The 19,547-nt window shown below is 45.6% G+C and overlaps 1 protein-coding gene across 2 annotated transcripts in view; it reads left to right on the top strand.

Moving 5' to 3' along the window:
* Positions 1-19,547, top strand: part of LZTR1 (leucine zipper like post translational regulator 1) — a 238,383-nt gene that overhangs the window by 22,397 nt on the left and 196,439 nt on the right. For both annotated transcript variants that reach the window (XM_085633897.1, XM_085633896.1), the window contains 2 exons: positions 11,379-11,441; positions 15,632-15,688. In XM_085633897.1, coding sequence (XP_085490023.1) covers positions 11,379-11,441; positions 15,632-15,688 — 120 coding nt within the window. The remainder of the gene's footprint in view (positions 1-11,378; positions 11,442-15,631; positions 15,689-19,547) is intronic.

Genomic DNA, 19,547 nt, shown 5'->3' with positions numbered 1-19,547 from the left:
CTTGTCTCGCGGTGCATGATCGTGAGAAGAAAGACGTGATCGCGCGACGAATGACATTACTGCGGGCGCGAACTGTTGCGAGACAGCGCAAATGGCTACCAACAATCCAACATCTCGTGGAGAACGCGACCGGATCGGGAAAACTTGTCGGCGAACGCGTGGATTCAGGTAAGGCGATCGCGCGCACGCGAGAAGGTATTATTTTACAGTGCAAGCAAGCAAAAAATTTACGGTAAAATGCGGATTGCGGAAATTTTGACATTTTCGCGCTCTCCGCGGAACGCGAAAATGCCAAATTATCGCAATTTCCGCGAGCGGAACGGAATTTTAGCCCAGGCCTAGTCATATCATCTGGCAACAGCATGTTTATCTAAATAATACACTTTCCTGTCCCTTCTTTGCAGTATTCTAGTAGTGTAGAGTGCAGTAGTGCCTTTGTGTCTGTGCTGTGGTCCCGTTCATATTTGCGTTCAAGGGTCTGGAGTTCACATTCCAGCCCATTTTGTCTGCCCTTTCTTGACTTCAATATGCAGTTACCTGTGGAAATGCGTTCCCCCCCCCCCCCCCCCCCCCATCACACATTTGAACACTTCCCATATAGTCCCAGCTTTCTTTACTGAATTAACATTTATTGCAGAATTTGACTGTATAGCTTGTATCTGTTCTCTAAACACAGCATCCAACAGCATAGTTGGTGAAATCGCCATAACCTTGCATGCTGGTGCCAATTGGAATACACTGTGTTAGTTGTATGCGGTCGTAGTCTGAGTATTTACGGGGAAGGAGCTCTACTCCTTCCATCCAGTTTCACCACGTCTTTAGTAGTTAGCCAGATATCTATTCTGCCATGTACTGTGATGTTATTTGTATAGGGCCGTATCTGCGCATTTTTGACTCTCCAAAAGTCTACTAAACCATTGTGTTGCATTATATCTAGCAATGCGGCACTTGCATTGGGGGGGATATCTGTCTCTATTGTAGGTACTGTCCCATGTGCTATGTTGTGTAACATTGTGGTCACCCCCCCGTATAATCGTTCAGGCCTGCATTGCAGTGCTGTGCATTGTCTCATGACCACCTGGAAAAAATTCCAGATCGTCGTGAGTTGGACAGTATATGTTCACAATTGTAAAGGGTCTGAGCCCAAGTGTCCACAGACTCGATAATTCTCACTTCGGTGCCTACTTGAAACATGGGTTCACACTCTGCAACTCTGGGCAATAGCTTGCTTAATCTCCACTACGGCCCCCCCCCCGCGGCGGGATGCCTGGCTTTCACCTTGGGGATGCCCAGTACGGGTTATCTCACAGGGAAAAAGCCAGGACGGGTTCCCAATGCAAGGGCTGAGATGCCCAAGGGTAAGTCGAGCGCTATATAAGAACTCACATACATACATACAAAGTGTGTACCTGCAGTATACCATGTATTATCTCATATCTGTCATCCGGGTCAACCACTGATTGAATGTGTCTATAGTTGGTACCTTTTTTGACCAGCGTGGCTACTCCACAAGCATAGTTAGAGTAACTTGCAAAGTACCTATGGGGCCACCAGCTTGTGGCCACAGTGACCTGCCTTGCATCCTGTAAATGGGACTCCTGTAGTAGTAAAAATCAGTATTTTGTCTACTGTCCTATGCTACGATTTTTCGTACCCTCTGATGATTATTAAGCTCCAGTAAGTTCCATGACATCATTTTAACTTTAGGATGCCTCCGTTTGTCTCTCCAGTGTGGTTCTCAAATTATAGATCTAGTTTATACCATAGTGGTAAAGCATGTTCTGGCTGGTGTTTAACTACTTGGGTTAACAGTAAGATAAATACACCCCTCCCACGCTGAACACAAACATGGCAGCCATGAACCAAACTTGAACGATCCCCAATCTCAGAAGTCCCCTCTCCCTCGAATTGCAACTTTGCCCTTGGGCAACCTGTTAAGTATGTGGGTTACACAGTGTGTATTTGATGGTAATAACAGTCTGTTCACCGACTGAGGCGAACGCTCAACCTACTTGATTTTTTCCTTACATCATTATGAACTGGTATATTTGCAAAGCAAGCATCTACTTGATCTGACCCCAGATGTACCTGCTGCCACAGCAGGATGGTGGCATTCCACTCAACGGTGGCTAATTACTGAGTTCTTATCCTCTCTCCCAACATGCTCACTTCTGCATTTCAGGATCACAAGTGTCTCACCAAGCCGAGCTGGCTTGTCATTGTCCTTAAGTCTGTTGTGCTCCTCCTTCGCAGCAGTGTCTCGGCTTTTGTAGTCTTTACTTACAGTGTTTGTTCAAGAATGCTTCTGCCTGGGGAGTGGCCTGAAGCCAAGAGGAATGGCCGCACTCTGAGTCGGCTCATCTAACCGCCGAGCGTTAACCCCCAAAATCCTGCAAAATTCGTCCTCATCTGCACTCCCCTGTCTTCAGATGGTAAGGGGGAGCATCCTGGGCCATTAAATCAGACACGTCGCCCTCAAAGGAGACTGCGGAGGCGACCGGAGCAGACGAAGCGAGCTGGGTGGAGTGCAACATAGCGGCGCCTGTCTCCGGCTCCGCAACCTTGTGGTAATACGCATTGCCCTGAACAGTGACTTTCGTGGGGCTTAGGCCGGTGGGCAGCTTGGCGGGTGCTGGATGCCGGACTACTGTGTCATGCTGCTGGCGGGTCCCGGCGACTCAAGCCCCTGAGAAGAAGTAGCGGACCTCAAACGCGAGGGCCCGAGAAGCGGAGTGGGCCTGAGCCAATTGAGCGAGTGCAGAGCGGGCGGAACACCTAGCCCCCAACACAGGCTGACACAGAGACCAACGAGATGAGACGGCCAACCACGCGGTTGAGGACCCAGAAAAATCAGCAGGCACCCCCGTGGAGCGCCGCACCATGGTACAAATTTCCGCAGATCAGCGCGATCGGCCTAGGGCCGAGGGAAGCGAGGGAACTCGGAGCCATTCATATGTGTGGAATATTAACTACTGCCGCAGAAGAGCGTGTTGCACACGGCGGGTGGGCCCTTTGTGCCCTATCGTGTGGCTGGGCCTCCGCCCGTCTAAAGGCAAGACAACATACAGTCCGCGTCTGGCCCCGACCTGAGGGAAAACTTTAATAAATAGTGACCTGCTTAATTCGGAGGCCTCCAACACCTTAGCCCAACGTGAAGGGACAACGTGGCTCCGAGATTAGGGACGAACACTTCATGGCCCATGAGACATATGATCTCTAGCTCCGACAGGGGCCCAGGGAACTGTGTGCCATGTGCCTGAACCCAGGGTCACCGTAGGCACACTGATCATGACCTGATTGAAGGAACGGAGGACCATGATACCTAATGGGCCCCCATGGAGTGACAATTCTTTGGAGGTAAGGAGCCCTACCTCACATTGTGTGAACCCTGGAACTGAACCACAATCGAACAGGAGGCGTGTGAAGCGCGGAGATCCAAGAGGCACCAATAAACACTTCTACAGATTATCTCTAGCCATGGTGGAGACCCAAAGCTCGAGGGGTCACACACGCCACATCCTGCACGTGATCCCTAATTCTCATTAATTATGGTGCATACCAAATATTCACACCCTGGACAATCCAACCAAATAGGCAAATATACCGTCTCCCTGGGGTCCTCGGAAGAGGCTGGAAACACTGCCGGACAACTGGGCCCGCAGGAGGAATGCCTTCAGCGCAGGACCCCAACCTTAAAGATATAATGAAAGCTATCAGAGACTTAAAAAGCACCCTTGAATTCAAACTAGATGCTGTCACTGAAGAAATAAACCTTCTGCGTGAGGATTTCCGGGCATTGGCAGAAAAAGTGGCCATGACCGAAATAATAAATATGAGCAGTCCACAATCCAAAACAAAAAGGTTAGAGGACCAAGTCACTAAACTCACCAAGCAACAAGGACAAGTACTGGCGAGGCTTGAAGATCAAGAAGGTAGGGCACATAGGAATAATATCCTAGTGGTGGGAGTTGCAGAAGGGGCTGAGGGGCAATCGATCTTTTCATGGAGGACCTCTTGCTAAACACGCTGCGCCACAAAAGATTATCTAGTTTCTTCTCCTTGGAGAGAGCGCACCGAACATTAGGACCTGCACTGCACCCTGGGGCCCCCGAGAACAATCGTAGCTCGAATTCTCAACTACAGAGACTGCAACACTATTTTACAGGCAGCTAGAGCGCATGGTGATATACAATATAAAATTGCGACGGTCAGATTTTTTCCTGACTTCACTCTCCAAGTGCAACGCCAATGTCGAACATTTGACTCTGCAAAGAAGGCCCTCCGCGAGAAAAATATTAAATATATGATGATGTACGCAGCAAAGTTAAGGGTAACCATGGAAGGACAATCTCATCTCTTCATGTCTCCAGGAGATGCATGGGACTGGCTGGAGGGCTGGAGTAAAGTGGACCGTAAGCGACACAAAAAGAAGGACGCCATTGCAGGAGTATGGAGGACTAATCCACCTCAGTGGTTCGTGGGGATGGTCCAGCCTGACAGTAACTATGTTAGCTACAGTCTCTAAGCCGGGGGTTGGTCCGGGATGAGGTAGAGGTTTAATGATTGGGGGATGATGTGTGCCTGTAGGGCCATGACTGAAAGATACTCGTAATCATGCCAAATTGTCTAGAGATATACAGGAGCTATCAGCTCTTGTAGAAGTAAGTGCAGCAACGAGGAATTGATGGAAAGGTGTGTACAATGATTGCATGACTTTTCATTAGCATGTGATGGCAGCAAAGGTAACACACACTCCTTTACAGTTTTATTTACAAGTTTGGGCGACAGGCACTCTGCAAGTTGGGGAGGTGGGAGTTAGACAGCTCACTACTCAAGGAGGCGGGGGGTGGGGGGGGAAGTTAACACATGTTGTGCGATTACCAAGTTATGCTCATCCAAAACAGAGGTTAAGAAGAACAACTGCTGAAAGATCGTTACTAATGTGGTGTCCATGCGATGTCCAGAAACTGGAAAGTCATGCAACAGATAGGTACACCTAACCAAATTCGTATCTGGTCATGGAATGTGAATGGTTTTGGGACTAATATCAAGCAAACCTTGGTCTTGCAACATATCAAACGTCATTCCTCTGACTTTGATTCAAGAGACACACCTGAAGGGCAATTACTATAAAGCTTTGGACCGCTTTTGCTACAAACTCCTAACACGCAGGTTACACCACGGATGCACTGGGGTAGGAATCCTGGTCAAAGCCTCAATACCGTACATAGTCTCCAAGATATACAGTGACACACAGGGCTGCTATGCGGCCACGTCGGGCACTTGGGAGGGAACCACTCTGAATCTCTGCTCCATGTACGTCCCACCCAGGTTACATGTGGAGATCCTTCCAAGGATAGGCTCTCTTCTGCTGAAATTCCCGACAGGCACACTGCTAATGGGGGGAGATACGAATGTGGTGATGCTCCCAACACAAGATCAATTGGGGGCAGCACAACACCGTCCAGACGAAGGGGCCCTGTGGACCTTTGTGTCAGCCATGGAAATGGTGGACCTTTTTGCTTTCCCCAGAATAGATCCCTGGCATCTTCGAGATGAGGAATTTAGAGGAAAATTATATACATCTGCAACGCAGTATTTTGAGGAGAATCAAGGCACGGTATCATCCCAGTCATATTGTGGGAAGCTTTAAATAAGGGGTCAGGCCCAGGCTTTAATAGGGAGGAAAAGAGAGGCCGCACAGAAAGGGCAAAGTATTCAAAGGGACATTTTGGCCCTAGAGACCGAAGTAGTGAGGGGTGGAGGTTCCGAAACAATACATAGGCTAGAACTGCGCCAACAGGAATTGAGGTCCCTAGCAGCAAGATCCCACGCCCTTGTCACCCAACGCTACATCTATGATGTGGGAGATACGGCATCCAAACTCCTCGCCCGGCTGGAAAGGCAGGATAGAGATAGGTCATGGGTGGTAGGGGTCAAAGACTTATCAGGAACCCTGCAGACTACAAATGCTAACATAGCTGCTACGTTCGCTTCTTATTACGCTACCCTATATACTCAGACCAGCACCAGAACAGACTGTGACGATTTCTTAAAAGACTTCACCTGCTGCACGCTTCCTGCTGAGACGGTGGAGGCTCTGGAGGTAGACTTAACAGCAGAAGAGATACCCAAAGCTCTTCATACTTTGCAGTCAGGGAAAGCGGTGGGACCGAATGGTCTGCCGGTGAAACTCTTCAAAAGCATGACCGAGACAGTGACTCAGCCGATGTTAGAAATGTTCGAGACAGCAAGAGAGTCAGGGCGACTACTATATGACCAACGCATAGCCACCATTGTAGTAATCTATAAGGAAGGCACACCTCCGGAAGAATGCAATCCGTATAGGCCTATTTCCCTGCTTAATGTTGAGGCAAATGTCCTAGCAAAAGTACTAGCGGCAAGGCTTACTCAGGGCTTGCCCCTATTTATTCATATAGACCAATCAGGGTTTATGCCAGATAGGAGTACTCGCTACAACTTGAGGAGTCTATATGGGGTCCTACATGCAACTGCCCCACCACTGAGGGAACAAACAGCACTGATGGCTTTAGATGCCTCCATGGCGTTTGACAGCATCAAATGGCCATACTTAATCGCGGTCCTGACTAGAATGGGCTTTGGGCCGAAGTTTTGCACTTGGGTAAAACTCCTGTATAAGTATCCATTGGCAAGGGTAAATGGAGCGCACAATCGGCGCACTTCCAGCTTGGACGAAGCACCCGGCAGGGGTGCCCACTGTCCCCTCTAATCTTGCACTTGCGCTAGAGCCACTGGCAGCTTAGGTCAGGGCCGATCCGATGATATGGGGTATCTCCGTACGCGATGATTAGGAAGAGCTTATTTCGCTATACGCTGACGACCTCATACTATACATATCACGGCCATCCTATTCCATAGCTCGTATTCTACACATTTTCGAGTTGTTTAGTAGTTACTCTGACTATGAAATCAATTTGACCAAATCAGTGGTTTTCCTGTTGTCGGACCCTCCCCCAAAATTGCCAGCACAATGTGTAGCTCCAATCGAAACGATGAGCTTTAAATACCTAGGCATCTTTATGACTAGAGACCCACCGTTGTTTTTCAAACAAAATTTCACTCCTCAAGTAGAACGCCTTAGGTCGGACGTAGCGCACTGGCGGACTCTGCCTCTTACCTTAATGGGCAGAGCGGCGGTATACAAAATGATGTCCCTTCCCAGACTCCTGTATGTGATGCAAAATATGCCCTACACGGCCCCCCACCTTCTTTAGCCAAATAGATCGGGAGATTTGTACACTGTTATCGAACGGGGGTGCCCCACGGATTGCTTTAAGGAAATTGCAAAGGGGAGTCTTTGACGGAGACCTAGCGGTTCTAAATATTAACCTGTATTATTGGGCCTCACAGTTGCTGGTGATTAATGAATGGGATGAACCTGCCTACAGGGTTGATAGGGAAGCAATGCCAGGTAATAACTACAAAACTATACTATACAACAGGAAAAAGAAGAGAACTCTCCCAACACACATGGCTACTGTGGCCCAGATCTGGTTAGAGGCCAAGACACATGTAGGAAGTCGGGACCTATTTACAGCCATACTCTAGGCACTGGAACCGGAATGGAGTTGTGAACTTTTCAACAGCATACACGGCGACAGACTGAGATATTGGTTGTGACAGTGGACGAATATTGGAAGTTAATAGCGTAATATACGAATATCTTCGGCGACGTACCTTGTGGGTTGGAAATATCACCACATTTGAAATAGATTAGGACAAGTGTCTTTACAGCCTTGAAAAAGTTGCAGGTTTATATTCCCACTATGGTGACGAAACACGTGTTGATTGGCTAAGAACTTGTACCAATAAAAAAGAAAAAGAATAAAAGAAATGAAGAAGCTCAATACTATGTTTGTTTTGTGATTAAGTGGATTTACGTCTGCTACTGCTGTCATTTCTTTGAAAAAGATAAACATGTGCTGGGGATTGCAATTTCCTATTGACAGCCATAACCCCCCTTCTCCTGTCAAAATGAAAGGTTGCCAGAAATTTCAAACTTGACTGGTTTCTCTAAATGGGCACAAATAGATGTTGAGCCCTTATGGGATGTATGGAGAAATGGAGCTTTCATAACCTTCAAATCCCTAAAACAAGAATTCGACTAAGCAACATTTCAGACACTTCAGTACTATAGACTGGGTCATGCGCTTAGAGTGCATATCCAAGAAGAGACCATGATCCGACTCCTCCCCCGCCCAGGTAGACCATGTACTAGTAGACCCTATACCGAAACAGGGAGTCTCACTGATCTCTAAAAAGTTGCTAAATAATTCCTAAAACCTGTGGGCGAAGTGGACAGATGATCTAGGCGACATTACAGATGAGGAATGGACTGAGGTCCTCCAAGGTTCCAGAGAAATAGTAATACGGGTGAGATTTAGATTAGTCCAATTTAAGATCCTTCACAGAGTATATTTTTCTTGCAGTTTTATACACAAAATAGGAAAGGCGGGGGATCCCCTCTGCCTGAGGGAGTGTGGTCAGGAGGGCTCCTTTTTACACATCCTCTGGGAATGTCCACGGACCCATAGATGCTGGGAGGCAGTAACTGACATTATGTCACAGGTTCTCTCTGTAGAGGTCCCACTGGAGTCAAAGGCGTTGCTGATGCTGATACAAGGGGAGTAAGATTGGCCCAGACATGCTAGAATCTTGTTGACATTAGCAGCGGGGTAACAAAACGGAATATTGAGCGGAAATGGGCATCTAGGCTCATACCGTCAGTGACTGATTGGAAAAGGGGCCTGGACTGGTGTCAGAGGACGGAGGAAGTAATGTACCAGAGTAGGGGATGCATCAAAAAATGGGAAAAAATATGGAGCCCATGGCGAACATTCCAGGTACTGGACTTTGAGTGAGTACGACTGTTTAAAAGGTGTTGAATACTCTGCTACCGACTGTCAGTCTTATTGATGTGTGATTAGCAAGTTTAACAAAAAGAGTCTTTAAAAAGCTAGCAACTTTCACAGAGCTGCAGATAACGTGGTTCTTGCTCTTAACTCTCAGTATGAGATTGGAGAGCATGGCTTTTGGCTGAAAGGGAGTGGAGGTGGGTGGCTGGAGATCAGTTTGCTCTTCACTTTAGGCGTGGGGGTTGCCCAGGAGGACCAGAGTTGGTGGCAGTTGGTCAGGTATTTCGTTGGTACATTTTGTTTGAAGAGAGGGAGTTGGGGGGGGGGAGTGGGTGGGAGGGGGTACATGCAGACGGTGTGTGGGTGGGCGGCAGGAGGCCAGTTTAAAAAAAAATATGTTAAGATGGGTGGGGTGTTGTGGTGGCAGGAGGGCAGGTATTCTTTAAAAAAATAAATAATAATAATACTTTTTTTACCTGTTAAATGAAGTTCCCACCTCCCTTTCTGCCCTGGAGTACTTGTTCGAGGCAGGAGTAGATAATTTTGGGGAGCCATATATAATACAAAATTATAGGTGGCTAAACTTTTAATAGCAGCAAAGTTTTCCTTTTTGCGGTTCAGAGCGACATAATAGCAACTTGAACTTCGGCCTCGTTGTGCATTTGATGTCACTCAGAATCCCTCAGTAAAAAAAAAAACCTTGTTCAGAGCTTTCCATCTCTACTTCTATATATTCTTTAAAAAAAAAGGTACTACAGTGACTAGTCATATGAGAATATAGATAAGTAACAGTGAATAAAAATGGGGATTAGTTCATCGAGGGTGTCTGAATGGCATCATATCAACAACAATAAATTGGAGTTGTCTATAATGTCACTTGGAACCCCGAAGTGAAACACATCCCCTCACCTCTAATTTTATGTTATGTATAGTCCACCCAAAGCCTTGCTTTCAACGCCATTACATTTGGAGAAGTCATGAGGAGTTGTAAACATCCCCCAAAATGCCAGTACCGTCCCCATGTTACACATTGTTACACCTAGTCCTTTATTACAAGTCTCCTGGTTAATTGTGATATGTGCTGTAACTCGTGTTACTTTGGTAGCTAACACTGTATGTCCGCGGGTTTCCCCGGATGCATCTCAGCAGGTCAATCCTATCTTGTTATCTTTGCTCCTATGAGAACTAACAACAATTATATGCATAATGCTTTTCTTTCCATTTCGTAGAATTTATTCAGATACTTAAAATAAGATTAATGATCTTTTGTGAGACATATTTCACTGTTCGGTTGGGGAGGAAGCAGAAAGCATGCTACTACTCAACTGAACATAAATGCTGCATTCAGTCATTGAGGGATCCTTTGTAAAATTGGAAGGAGCTGCAGCATGACTGTGTGAGATATGCTGCAACCCCCCCCCCCTCGTCGTTTGCCTTTATTCTCGTCTCACAATAGAAGAATCACATGTTTTTTCCCTTTTTCTTCCCCAATGCATGTGTCATACCTGCCAGCATGGTGCCTCCGGTCCTCTGAATAATTCAGAGTAAATTTTGGGTCCATTGGTTTATTGTTTGAAAGGCTGTCACACAAGTAAAGGGCTATAGAAATTTGGGGATACCATGCAGCAGTAGGCTTAAATGAAGGGCCCCTGTTGAGGCAAAGAAAAACTCAACTCGAGTTACTGTAAATGCTCCCTGTTCTTTCAATTATGAATTCAGCAGCCAATTTATGAAATCATTAACCCAAGTATGTCACTCAAAAAAAACACAATATTGAAATATTGTGCCCTGATTGGTTTACAACTTTGACTTCCTGTTGATATTTTAAAATGTCCGGATATCGGAAAGATTCTTTGGCTGCACAATTATATATCATGAGTGATAAACATGGCTGGAATTTGGGTTGAAGTCTAGTTTGGCCACCGCCTTATTTTTTTAACTTTTACATGTTAATTTATTAATCATGAGGCCAAGTGGATACTCTGGGTTTTCACATTTACAGGCATTTTAGAAGGTTATGATTTTAGTCTCAAGAAGATAGATGTTTGAACTTTAGTTGCCAATTTTCTTAATCTTAATGTGTTAATTATGGTGTATAAAAGAATGAATGGAGTTGCTATCAAAAGTTTATCAACTAAGAGTGCTTTTTATGTTATTGAATACTTAAAGTACCAGTCCCGTATTATACAGTATAAATCTTTTATATGCCCAGTAAAATTAAACAAATTACTGAGTATTAGATTCTGTCACCTCCTTATACTTGAGGTGACCGGGTCATGGAGAGGTCTGCCCATAATAGATGATTATGTTGCTTTGTATTCTTGATATAAAGTAACTTGTGTACTTGTCTTTGTATTGCAAATAATTCACCAGAGCGTCTTGAGTTGGGTGTCTTTAGTACTTTTATGAAGAGCTATAGAAATCTTCTGTGTAACAATCAAGAATAGGGAGTTTTAAAACTTGTTTTTGTTCTCTCCACAGACGCAGTAAACACACTGTTGTTGCTTACAAAGATGCCATTTATGTTTTTGGTGGAGACAATGGGTAAGACTTCTTTTTTTGAACCTATGACATTCCATCTATTTCTTCACCCAGAGATAGGAGCTATGAATAAAATCTCTGCAATTTGATTAGATCATATGAAGCTCCTTTCTTGAGTCATCGGTTGTCGTGATGGTAATCAATCTGCCTTCCAAATGTTTAACTTCACTCTGAATGAGTTCATACTAATCCACATCTTGAATGGGCATAACTCTGTAGAAGCCTGAGCTTCCACAGCTTCCTTGGCTCATGTAGGATACTGAGAACTCCAGTGACGCAACAGGCTTTAATTTGACTACCCCCACCCTCCTTACCACGACCTACCACCACCCCAGTCTCCACAACAAGCACTACCATCATTGACAATACAAGTCTGCTGTGCAGTTCCCATCTTCCAACTTTGCATGCCACACTAGTTATTGCTAGAGATGAACCATGACCAAGCAACTTTCCTTGATCCCCTTCAGCGACAAAGAAGGACTATCAGTGGGCACAACCAAACTAAACCTCGCTGGTAAGTCCTGATACCTCCTTTGTCTCACTGGGGCACCCCTGAGATATGACCTTTTAACTTTCTTACCAGTCTAGGGTCAACACTAATGACTTGGATAAGAAATCCTTAGTGTCCTGTTTGTGAATGACTTATCATTTGCTCCCCTACTCCGTGCAGAGGTCAAGACAGTCCAGCTAAAGCAGTTCTGTTTCAAAACATTTCCAAGCTCCTCTAAGCTTAGCATCATGGAACTGACCAAAGGCTCTGTGATATTTTAGCTGGACTTCTGTGATACAGTTTTCCCAGGCTTCCAACAGTGCTCACCAACAAGCTACAAAGACTGGTGGACACATTTTCCAGAGGGTTCCAGGCTTTTCTCTAGCAGTACAACATCAAAACTGACTTAAAATTACTCTGTTGTTTGCTGGTGAAATACAGAAGTCTTTGTGCTCTACAGGGCTCACACAGGTACAGTGTAAAAGGTGACTCTGTAACAACTGTACTATATTCACTAAGCCATCTCGATAAAAAAACACTGTGTGCAGAAATTGCTGCCCCTTTTTTATGTCCACCTTGAATCTTAGTCGGCCACAGCTGTAACTACATTTTTTAGGCATGTCACATTTCCACCACTCCCCCAGTTGCTACAGAGAACTTACTGTGCTGCTAAACCTCAGTACCAAGGATATTGGTAGACATCTCCACATGAACCATTACATAGCCTACTACGGTCCTGGGGTCACAACGTCCTAGCAGAGGAAGGAGATAGGCCAGAAGAGGGTATGGTGGACTTCTGAAGCTCATAGGACCACAGCCTGCATAACCGTTCCATCATCAGTGGCACAAAAGCTCCACAGTGTTAAAAACATTTCAATACTTGTACTACATCCACTTTCAAAACCCTGCAAATTCATCCATTCCAAGATAAAAAAGAGTCACCTCATACTTGTCCCTTGCCTTCAGAAAGCTTCTGCTTACTGGAAAATAACACAAGACTATTAAAAGAAATAAATGCCATACTCCACCTACCTCTCAGTACCAATGAAGGACTGCTTATTTTGGCCCATGGTAGGACTGCTTATTTTGGCCCATGGTAGATCTATGAACACAAAAAAATGGGATGCAGAATGAAAGTTAAAGATGGTGTCCTTTTTAATATATAAGACCCCAATATAGGAGAGGCGTTCTAGGACTAGGATGGCCCTGAATAATCTAAATTTCACATCCTCATACTTCTAAAGTGCCAGAATGAACTGTGCTTTACAAACCACAAATTCAGATATTTCCACCAAATGTCTAGTGATAATTGTGCTCACTCCAGGACTCATTGAAGACACTTGTAATCACACCTAGACAACTGGCTATAAGCTATAAAGTTGCACACGAGTAATTATTGAAGAATTAGCTTGATAGAACATCCTGTGCAGAAGGCCTTGAGCACAATTCTTTGTTTCTTCACTAGCCAATTTAACTCTTTGCATCTGAGTGATATGGCCACATCTCTTTAAACCAAATGCTAGATGCACTGCAGAATTTTGGATTATCTGCAGCTAGTTCAAAGAGGAATTTGGAAGACCAAGAAAAAGAATATTCGGTCCTGGAAATGCTGCAAGTCAAAATGGCCTGTACATATAACTGCTTTGGGAGAAATGGAAGCACCTTTCTTGTTACTTGAAGTTGAAAGAAGCAAGATGACGTGAGAACTTTGATATGAGGAAGCATGGGTAAATGAAGTTTCGAGTAGATAGCAAGAGATTTCACATTGTCTGTGTCAAGCACTGCAGCTAAATCAAGCAAAAGGATGTCGCCCAAGCAAAATGTTACCCCAATACACCAGAGATCTTAACCCAACAAAGAAAAATGCAAGTGCTGACTCTGCCCCTTTGCAAAGTAAAAATCCAGTTGACCATTAGCCAGAAAGCTGGAGTCTTCCAGGTGATGAGACAATTGTTTGGCAACGTCTTATTCAGTCATCATTTTGCCCTGGGCCCGTAGATGTGTGATAGGTGAAAACTTTCAGCATTTGCACTATCTAAGTCGCTCTCTTTCAGCAATGACCTGACTATACCTCTTTGCCAATCCTTAGATAAAGTATATGAGGGGAGGGGCCGATTGATGACCCCAGTAAGTGTGAGCTCTACCTCCAAGGAGCAAGTCTGTAGCATTTAAATTGGTCAGAGCTCATCAGAAGGCTGAGATTTAACATTTGTTAGCATATTTTTGCAGTTCAGATAAAAAAAGGCCAAGTGACAGGTAGCAAAGAAAATTATTTCTTTACTAGCACCACTCCTGCAAGATAAAGACACTTGTTAACTAGTGTCGAGGGAGCACCTTGTTACTCACACACCTATTTCATAATCTTGCACATTGTTGCACACCTACTGCATCTATCACTCAAAGTAACCCAGGTTGCATGTCATCAGAGTATACTCAGCCTCTCTGACTCCTTATGGAAAGGCACATAGTAGAACTAATATGGATTTGATGCCCGAAAATACACAAATCCCACCCATAATGCAACACTTGTTGGGAGCTCGAGTTGGTGCTCCTTATAATTGTTGGCATCTCCATTTGAACCCATCGTAAACGTGATAATTGAAAATAGCTTTTCTCAAGATGATTACATCAATAACTGAGCTTCAAGATTGTCAGTGAATAAACGGTCAGTGGATAAACTTTACAATTTTCCATCAAAATAAGGTTGTTTTATTAAATGCACCCTTTCTTGCTACTCAAGGCATGTGCTGGAATCCAATTTGAACCAGACCGTGTAACTACAAGATTGATTTTGAAGATGAATGATACCTGCACAAAGTCTGTGTTCTACTGGCTAAAAATACCACCCGGGATAGAAGGCAGCAATCTGGCACACAAATAGTTTGCACCTTTCTCACATTCCATTAAAGGCAAGGCCATGTCTAAGTCTTTGCAGACAAACAATTGATGGGAATGCTTTAGGGATACTCCATTAGCAGAAAGGCAGTAAAGGTGGCTTTCGTACGAAAGCATGCCACCAATACATTTGTAAAATACTACTACCTGGAGCTGAGTGCCGGACAGGAGACACGGGAATTGGTGAAAAACATACTTAGGTACTGTTTCCTCCTCAAACCTTCTGACCTACTTGCATTACTTGATGCTCTGTTCATGGTCTATGAATACATTAGACGTATGGTGGAACAGAAAATGTAAATATAACTATGCCTTTTCAACTTATTGCCTGGCTATAGAGTCACATGCACCCCACTGAGCTTGCTATGAAAGTGGAAGAGGAAAGACAGTTTGTACTGATTTTGCAGTGCCTTGACAAAAATCTAAAGGTGTTAATGTGACACATATTGTAGGCCTACCCTGTAACAGAGAGGGTCTTTTTACGGATACATTTTCTAGTTGGTGACAACAGGGAGATTCTTTCACATCTTTTGAGCATATATCAATACACAACCATATTATTTATACAAGATGAATCTGAAACATTTTTGACATGTAGAATTATTGTAGCAGGCAAATTGATTGGTGTGTTTCTGTGATGGTTATTGTGGCGTCATCCCTGTTCCCAAGTGGTTTGGTTGAGGGTCAACCCTGCTTCTTTTGTAGTTAGTGGGCAAAACATTTTTCTGTAGCAGATGTGGGGGGCATTTCCTAATTACTGGTGGTATCCAAATGCATATAATATTGTAAACTTCTCTTTTCTTTTCAGAAAGATCATGCTGAATGACCTGCTGAGGTTTGATGTAAAAGATTGTTCCTGGTGCAGGTACGGAGATATTCCTAGTTTCCTGACGAAAGGTAGCATTTAACTTGTCCTAATCATCAATATGCTTTACCCATGTCTGTAGTTAAAGTATGTAAATAAATATATTTATTAAAGAGGTTTCTCAATTAAAAACTACAACATTTAAGATCTTCATTGCCCAAAAGCGTTCCTCAGTAACATTTATAAACATGATTAAAATAGAAAGCACATATGACAGTGCAAATTTGCTAACATAAAATGCGAATCCATGAAAAAAGCTGAATAAAATGTAATTTGTAAACAGCTAAAAAGACCTAATGTATTATTTCTTTTTTCCTGGAACACATTATTGAATGACTTTGTAGAGCCTCTTTTCCAAATGTAAAGACAGTTTTTTTAACCAATTTTATTAGTTTTCATTGCAATACATGATATACAATACCTTGGTAGATGACAATATGCACATACAGAGATTGTTTATGCATAGACAGTATGTAGCATAGTAGCTGCAGGTTCACGTTTTTATTGAATAAACAGTAACATTATAAAGTCACAGATCACAACAATGAGAGTCATGCCACACTAGATCATGCAGTCCACCTAGCCAATGTTACTACACGTGAGCCTCTACAACACTCTCTGTTGAGTAGTATAAGAGTATGGTGTGCCGCGCTGTGGGTTTCACACCCCACCACTCATGACAGAACACTGATTAATGTTCCCCTGGAAGTCGGACCCTAGTTTGTGTAGGGGAGGACCTGAAGACTTCCCAGAGGGCAGTGGTCAATCCTGTGTGTGGATGGGAAGCAGGGAGACTTCCCCTATCTAATCTACTAGTGATTCTGTGAATGTCTGGAAATCATTGTGTAGACCATCCCAACAGGCGGCTATTGGGATCTTGCACAGCACCCTGACCTCCTACAGCCACAATGCCGATGCTTCAGCCTTGCCCCACTTAAGCATTGCTGTGCACCAGTGACTTAAGGTCAGGAGGCTGTGTGCCTTCCAGTTCTGTGCTGGGTCGCTCTTCCCAACAACATGCAGCTCATAGATGAGATTTGCATCCTTTGCCATGCCTTCGTATCCCTGTGCGCTGATCTATGCCACCCCCTCCAACCTTGATATTTCCCACATGATGATTGACTATGGCTAAGGTGGTCATACTAACTTGGAATGTGAGGGGGATGGAAACAGCCAGGATAAGACCTGCTGTGCAACAATACATACAGCGAAGGGGGGCACAGGTGGTGCTCCTCCAGGAAACTCACGATGCAAAAGATGAAGAGGGCCGCTTCCAAAAGTGCTGGCTGTTGAAATGCTTAAGCACCACTTACTCTGGGTCTGCACTAGTACCACTCATCTGTGTCTGAACCAGGGGTTGGATTTAGGCCCAAATCTGAGGAGATAGACCCTGAAGGGCGTTACGTACTGGTGGAGGGCCAATTGGATGGGAGGTCACTGTTGTTGGGGCATTTTTACGCACCAAACACAGCCCAGTCCTCGTTCGTGGAACGTCTATTCCTAGTTCTTACCCATTGGTCTCTCATACCTTGGATCCTTGGGGGAGATTTTAACTGCATCCTAGATCCACACATGGACCGGTCACATCCCCTACTGTCTACCTCACCTGTGGTGACAGCGCCACTTGCCTTTCATAGTGGCTCACTCATTGGTCGCTCCTTGATTGCTGGCGGGTCATGCACCCCAGGGCTCTGGACTATTCTTATTATTCCGCTCCCCATGAACTGCGTGTGAGGTTAGACCACATTCTTTAACACTCCACTCTCCAGCCGCAAGTCACCAGAGCTGAATGCCTCGGGAAAACCTTTTCTGACCATAACCCACTACAGGTACCAAGATCCTGCAGCCACCATAGACAATGGCATCGGGTAGCATCCATGTGTTTAGATCAATGGGAGAGGAGTTGGCCGAAGGGCTAGGGCGGACGACCTCGAATCTGGGGAACTGGGTTCGAGTCTCTGCAATGTTGCTGAAGATCCTGTGATTCTGGGCAAATCACTTAATCTCCCTGTGCCTAACAAAAATGAATGTGTGTCCTCATGTAACGTAGCTGGTGCTATGTAAAGCACTCTGATACCGATTCGGGTCAAGTTTGCAGTATATAAAACACTGCAAAAAAAATAAAAATGGATCAGCCGTCTGTGGCTTGACGTCAGAGGGAGCCTGGGAGTCAGCACTGCCGCGGAGGTATGGGAAGTGTGCGAGTCTGGTTCAGAGAGGCCGTCCTCCAGTTGACTAGGTGTCGGGGAGTGCCCCACGATCCACCCGAGGTCCCCATGGATATAGCCTGCGATCGTCCTCCCTCGCCTGTGCTGGGGTGGGAGCCCTGTGATGTGCTCAGCCCTTCCCTCTCTGCTCCTGTGCCTGGTTCGCCTTCTGGGGCCTTCAGGTTTGTGTTCTTTCAGATGGTGAGATTGGAGTGCTCATGTCATGACGATGCTGTTCCACCCAGTCCCAAGCATCTGTGGGTTCCTTAAAAAAATAGCTGGTTGTGTGGGCTATGACTTTAAGCTTGGCTAGGTATAGAAGAGAGTACCTAAGGCTTCAGCTTCACACCCAGGAAGGGGGCTCTGCGGTGCTGCACTGCTACTGTGTAGTCTGGAAAGAGGTTAATGCATGTTTTTTCATAGAGGATTTAACCACTGGATCGAGTCGCCTGTAGGATGTCTCCCATTTAAGGTTTATGGGCTGGGACCTGATGGACACGCTCAATCAGAAAGCGAGGCGACCATTTCACCGGTGCCGCTGTCTTCAGCAGCCAGTCCTCGAAGAATTGTATGTGGTTGGACTCTTCCACCCCTTCCCAGAAGCTCACTATGCTGAGGTTGTTGTGGCGAGATCGCTCCTCGGAGTTCATCGCCCTGCCTTTGACTTCTTGGACTTTGGCGGTAAGAAATTTGACTCTGCTTTCCAAGTCCCTGAGACCTGGTCTCTATCTGTTATGGCATACTCCGCACCGTCAACTCTGGCATTAAGCTTCTTCTAGTCTTCCCTGAGCAGTCCAACGTTAATTGCAACAGTGTCATCCCTACCACGGAGTTCCTGTCAAGAGTTTGCAATTACTTCCAGGATCATGGTCAGTTTCTCCTCCATGGCAGACTTTTTGGAGTCTTCGTGACTGGGAGCTGTATCTGGGCGGTCCTTGGGTTTTCCGTTTGGGTGCTCCAGGAATGAGGGACCGCACCCCCTTGTCTCCCCATGAGGTGCATGAGCTCACGCCTTCCGCAGGAGCCTGATGGCAAGTACCTCACCAGGGGGAAGCAGGACCCCTCCGCACAAGCAGGCCCTTCCCGTCCACGTTCACTACCCCACAAGACATGCCAGGCCCTTGGACACCCTTGGGAAGATAGGCACTGGGGTGTCACATGTAGTCTATGTTGGGGCCTCCCATGTTTGTGAGCGATCTTTGTCAGCCGTGCTCCTCACACAACTTTCATGGCAATGGCGCAGCCTTTCCCAAAGCATAGGAGAACATTGCAGACCTCCATCTGCACCTGGCCCTACCACACCCCTCTTTCACCCTTGTGGGGGGCCTCTAAGGGCGGAAGGAGCTGTGCGGCCTCTCCTGCCTAGTAGAAATCTCTTCCCTACCTCCTTTTTGACTCTTCCCGAGGGGGTGAGAGTGGGGGGGGGTGTAATGGTGCAGACAAACAGAGGTGTCAGTGATGTCCTGGCTACCGAGCACTGCCACGCCAGCAAAAAGCCTCTATCACTACATGGCGGGGAAGCGGTGGGTCCTGCAGTTGAAACGGTGGCCTTTGTGGCCATCTAAGTGTTTGACCCAGGGGGTATGGCAGTATGGTAGGGTCTTCCCTAGGGCAGCGCCTCTGGGTGTCCGCTCTCTATATCGTCCCCAGGT

The sequence above is a fragment of the Triturus cristatus genome, chromosome 11 (assembly GCF_964204655.1).
Source record: "Triturus cristatus chromosome 11, aTriCri1.1, whole genome shotgun sequence".
Classification (NCBI taxonomy): Eukaryota; Metazoa; Chordata; class Amphibia; order Caudata; family Salamandridae; genus Triturus; species Triturus cristatus.
The sequence above is the reverse complement of the archived record's forward strand: the minus strand, read 5'-3'. Positions and strand labels throughout refer to the sequence as shown.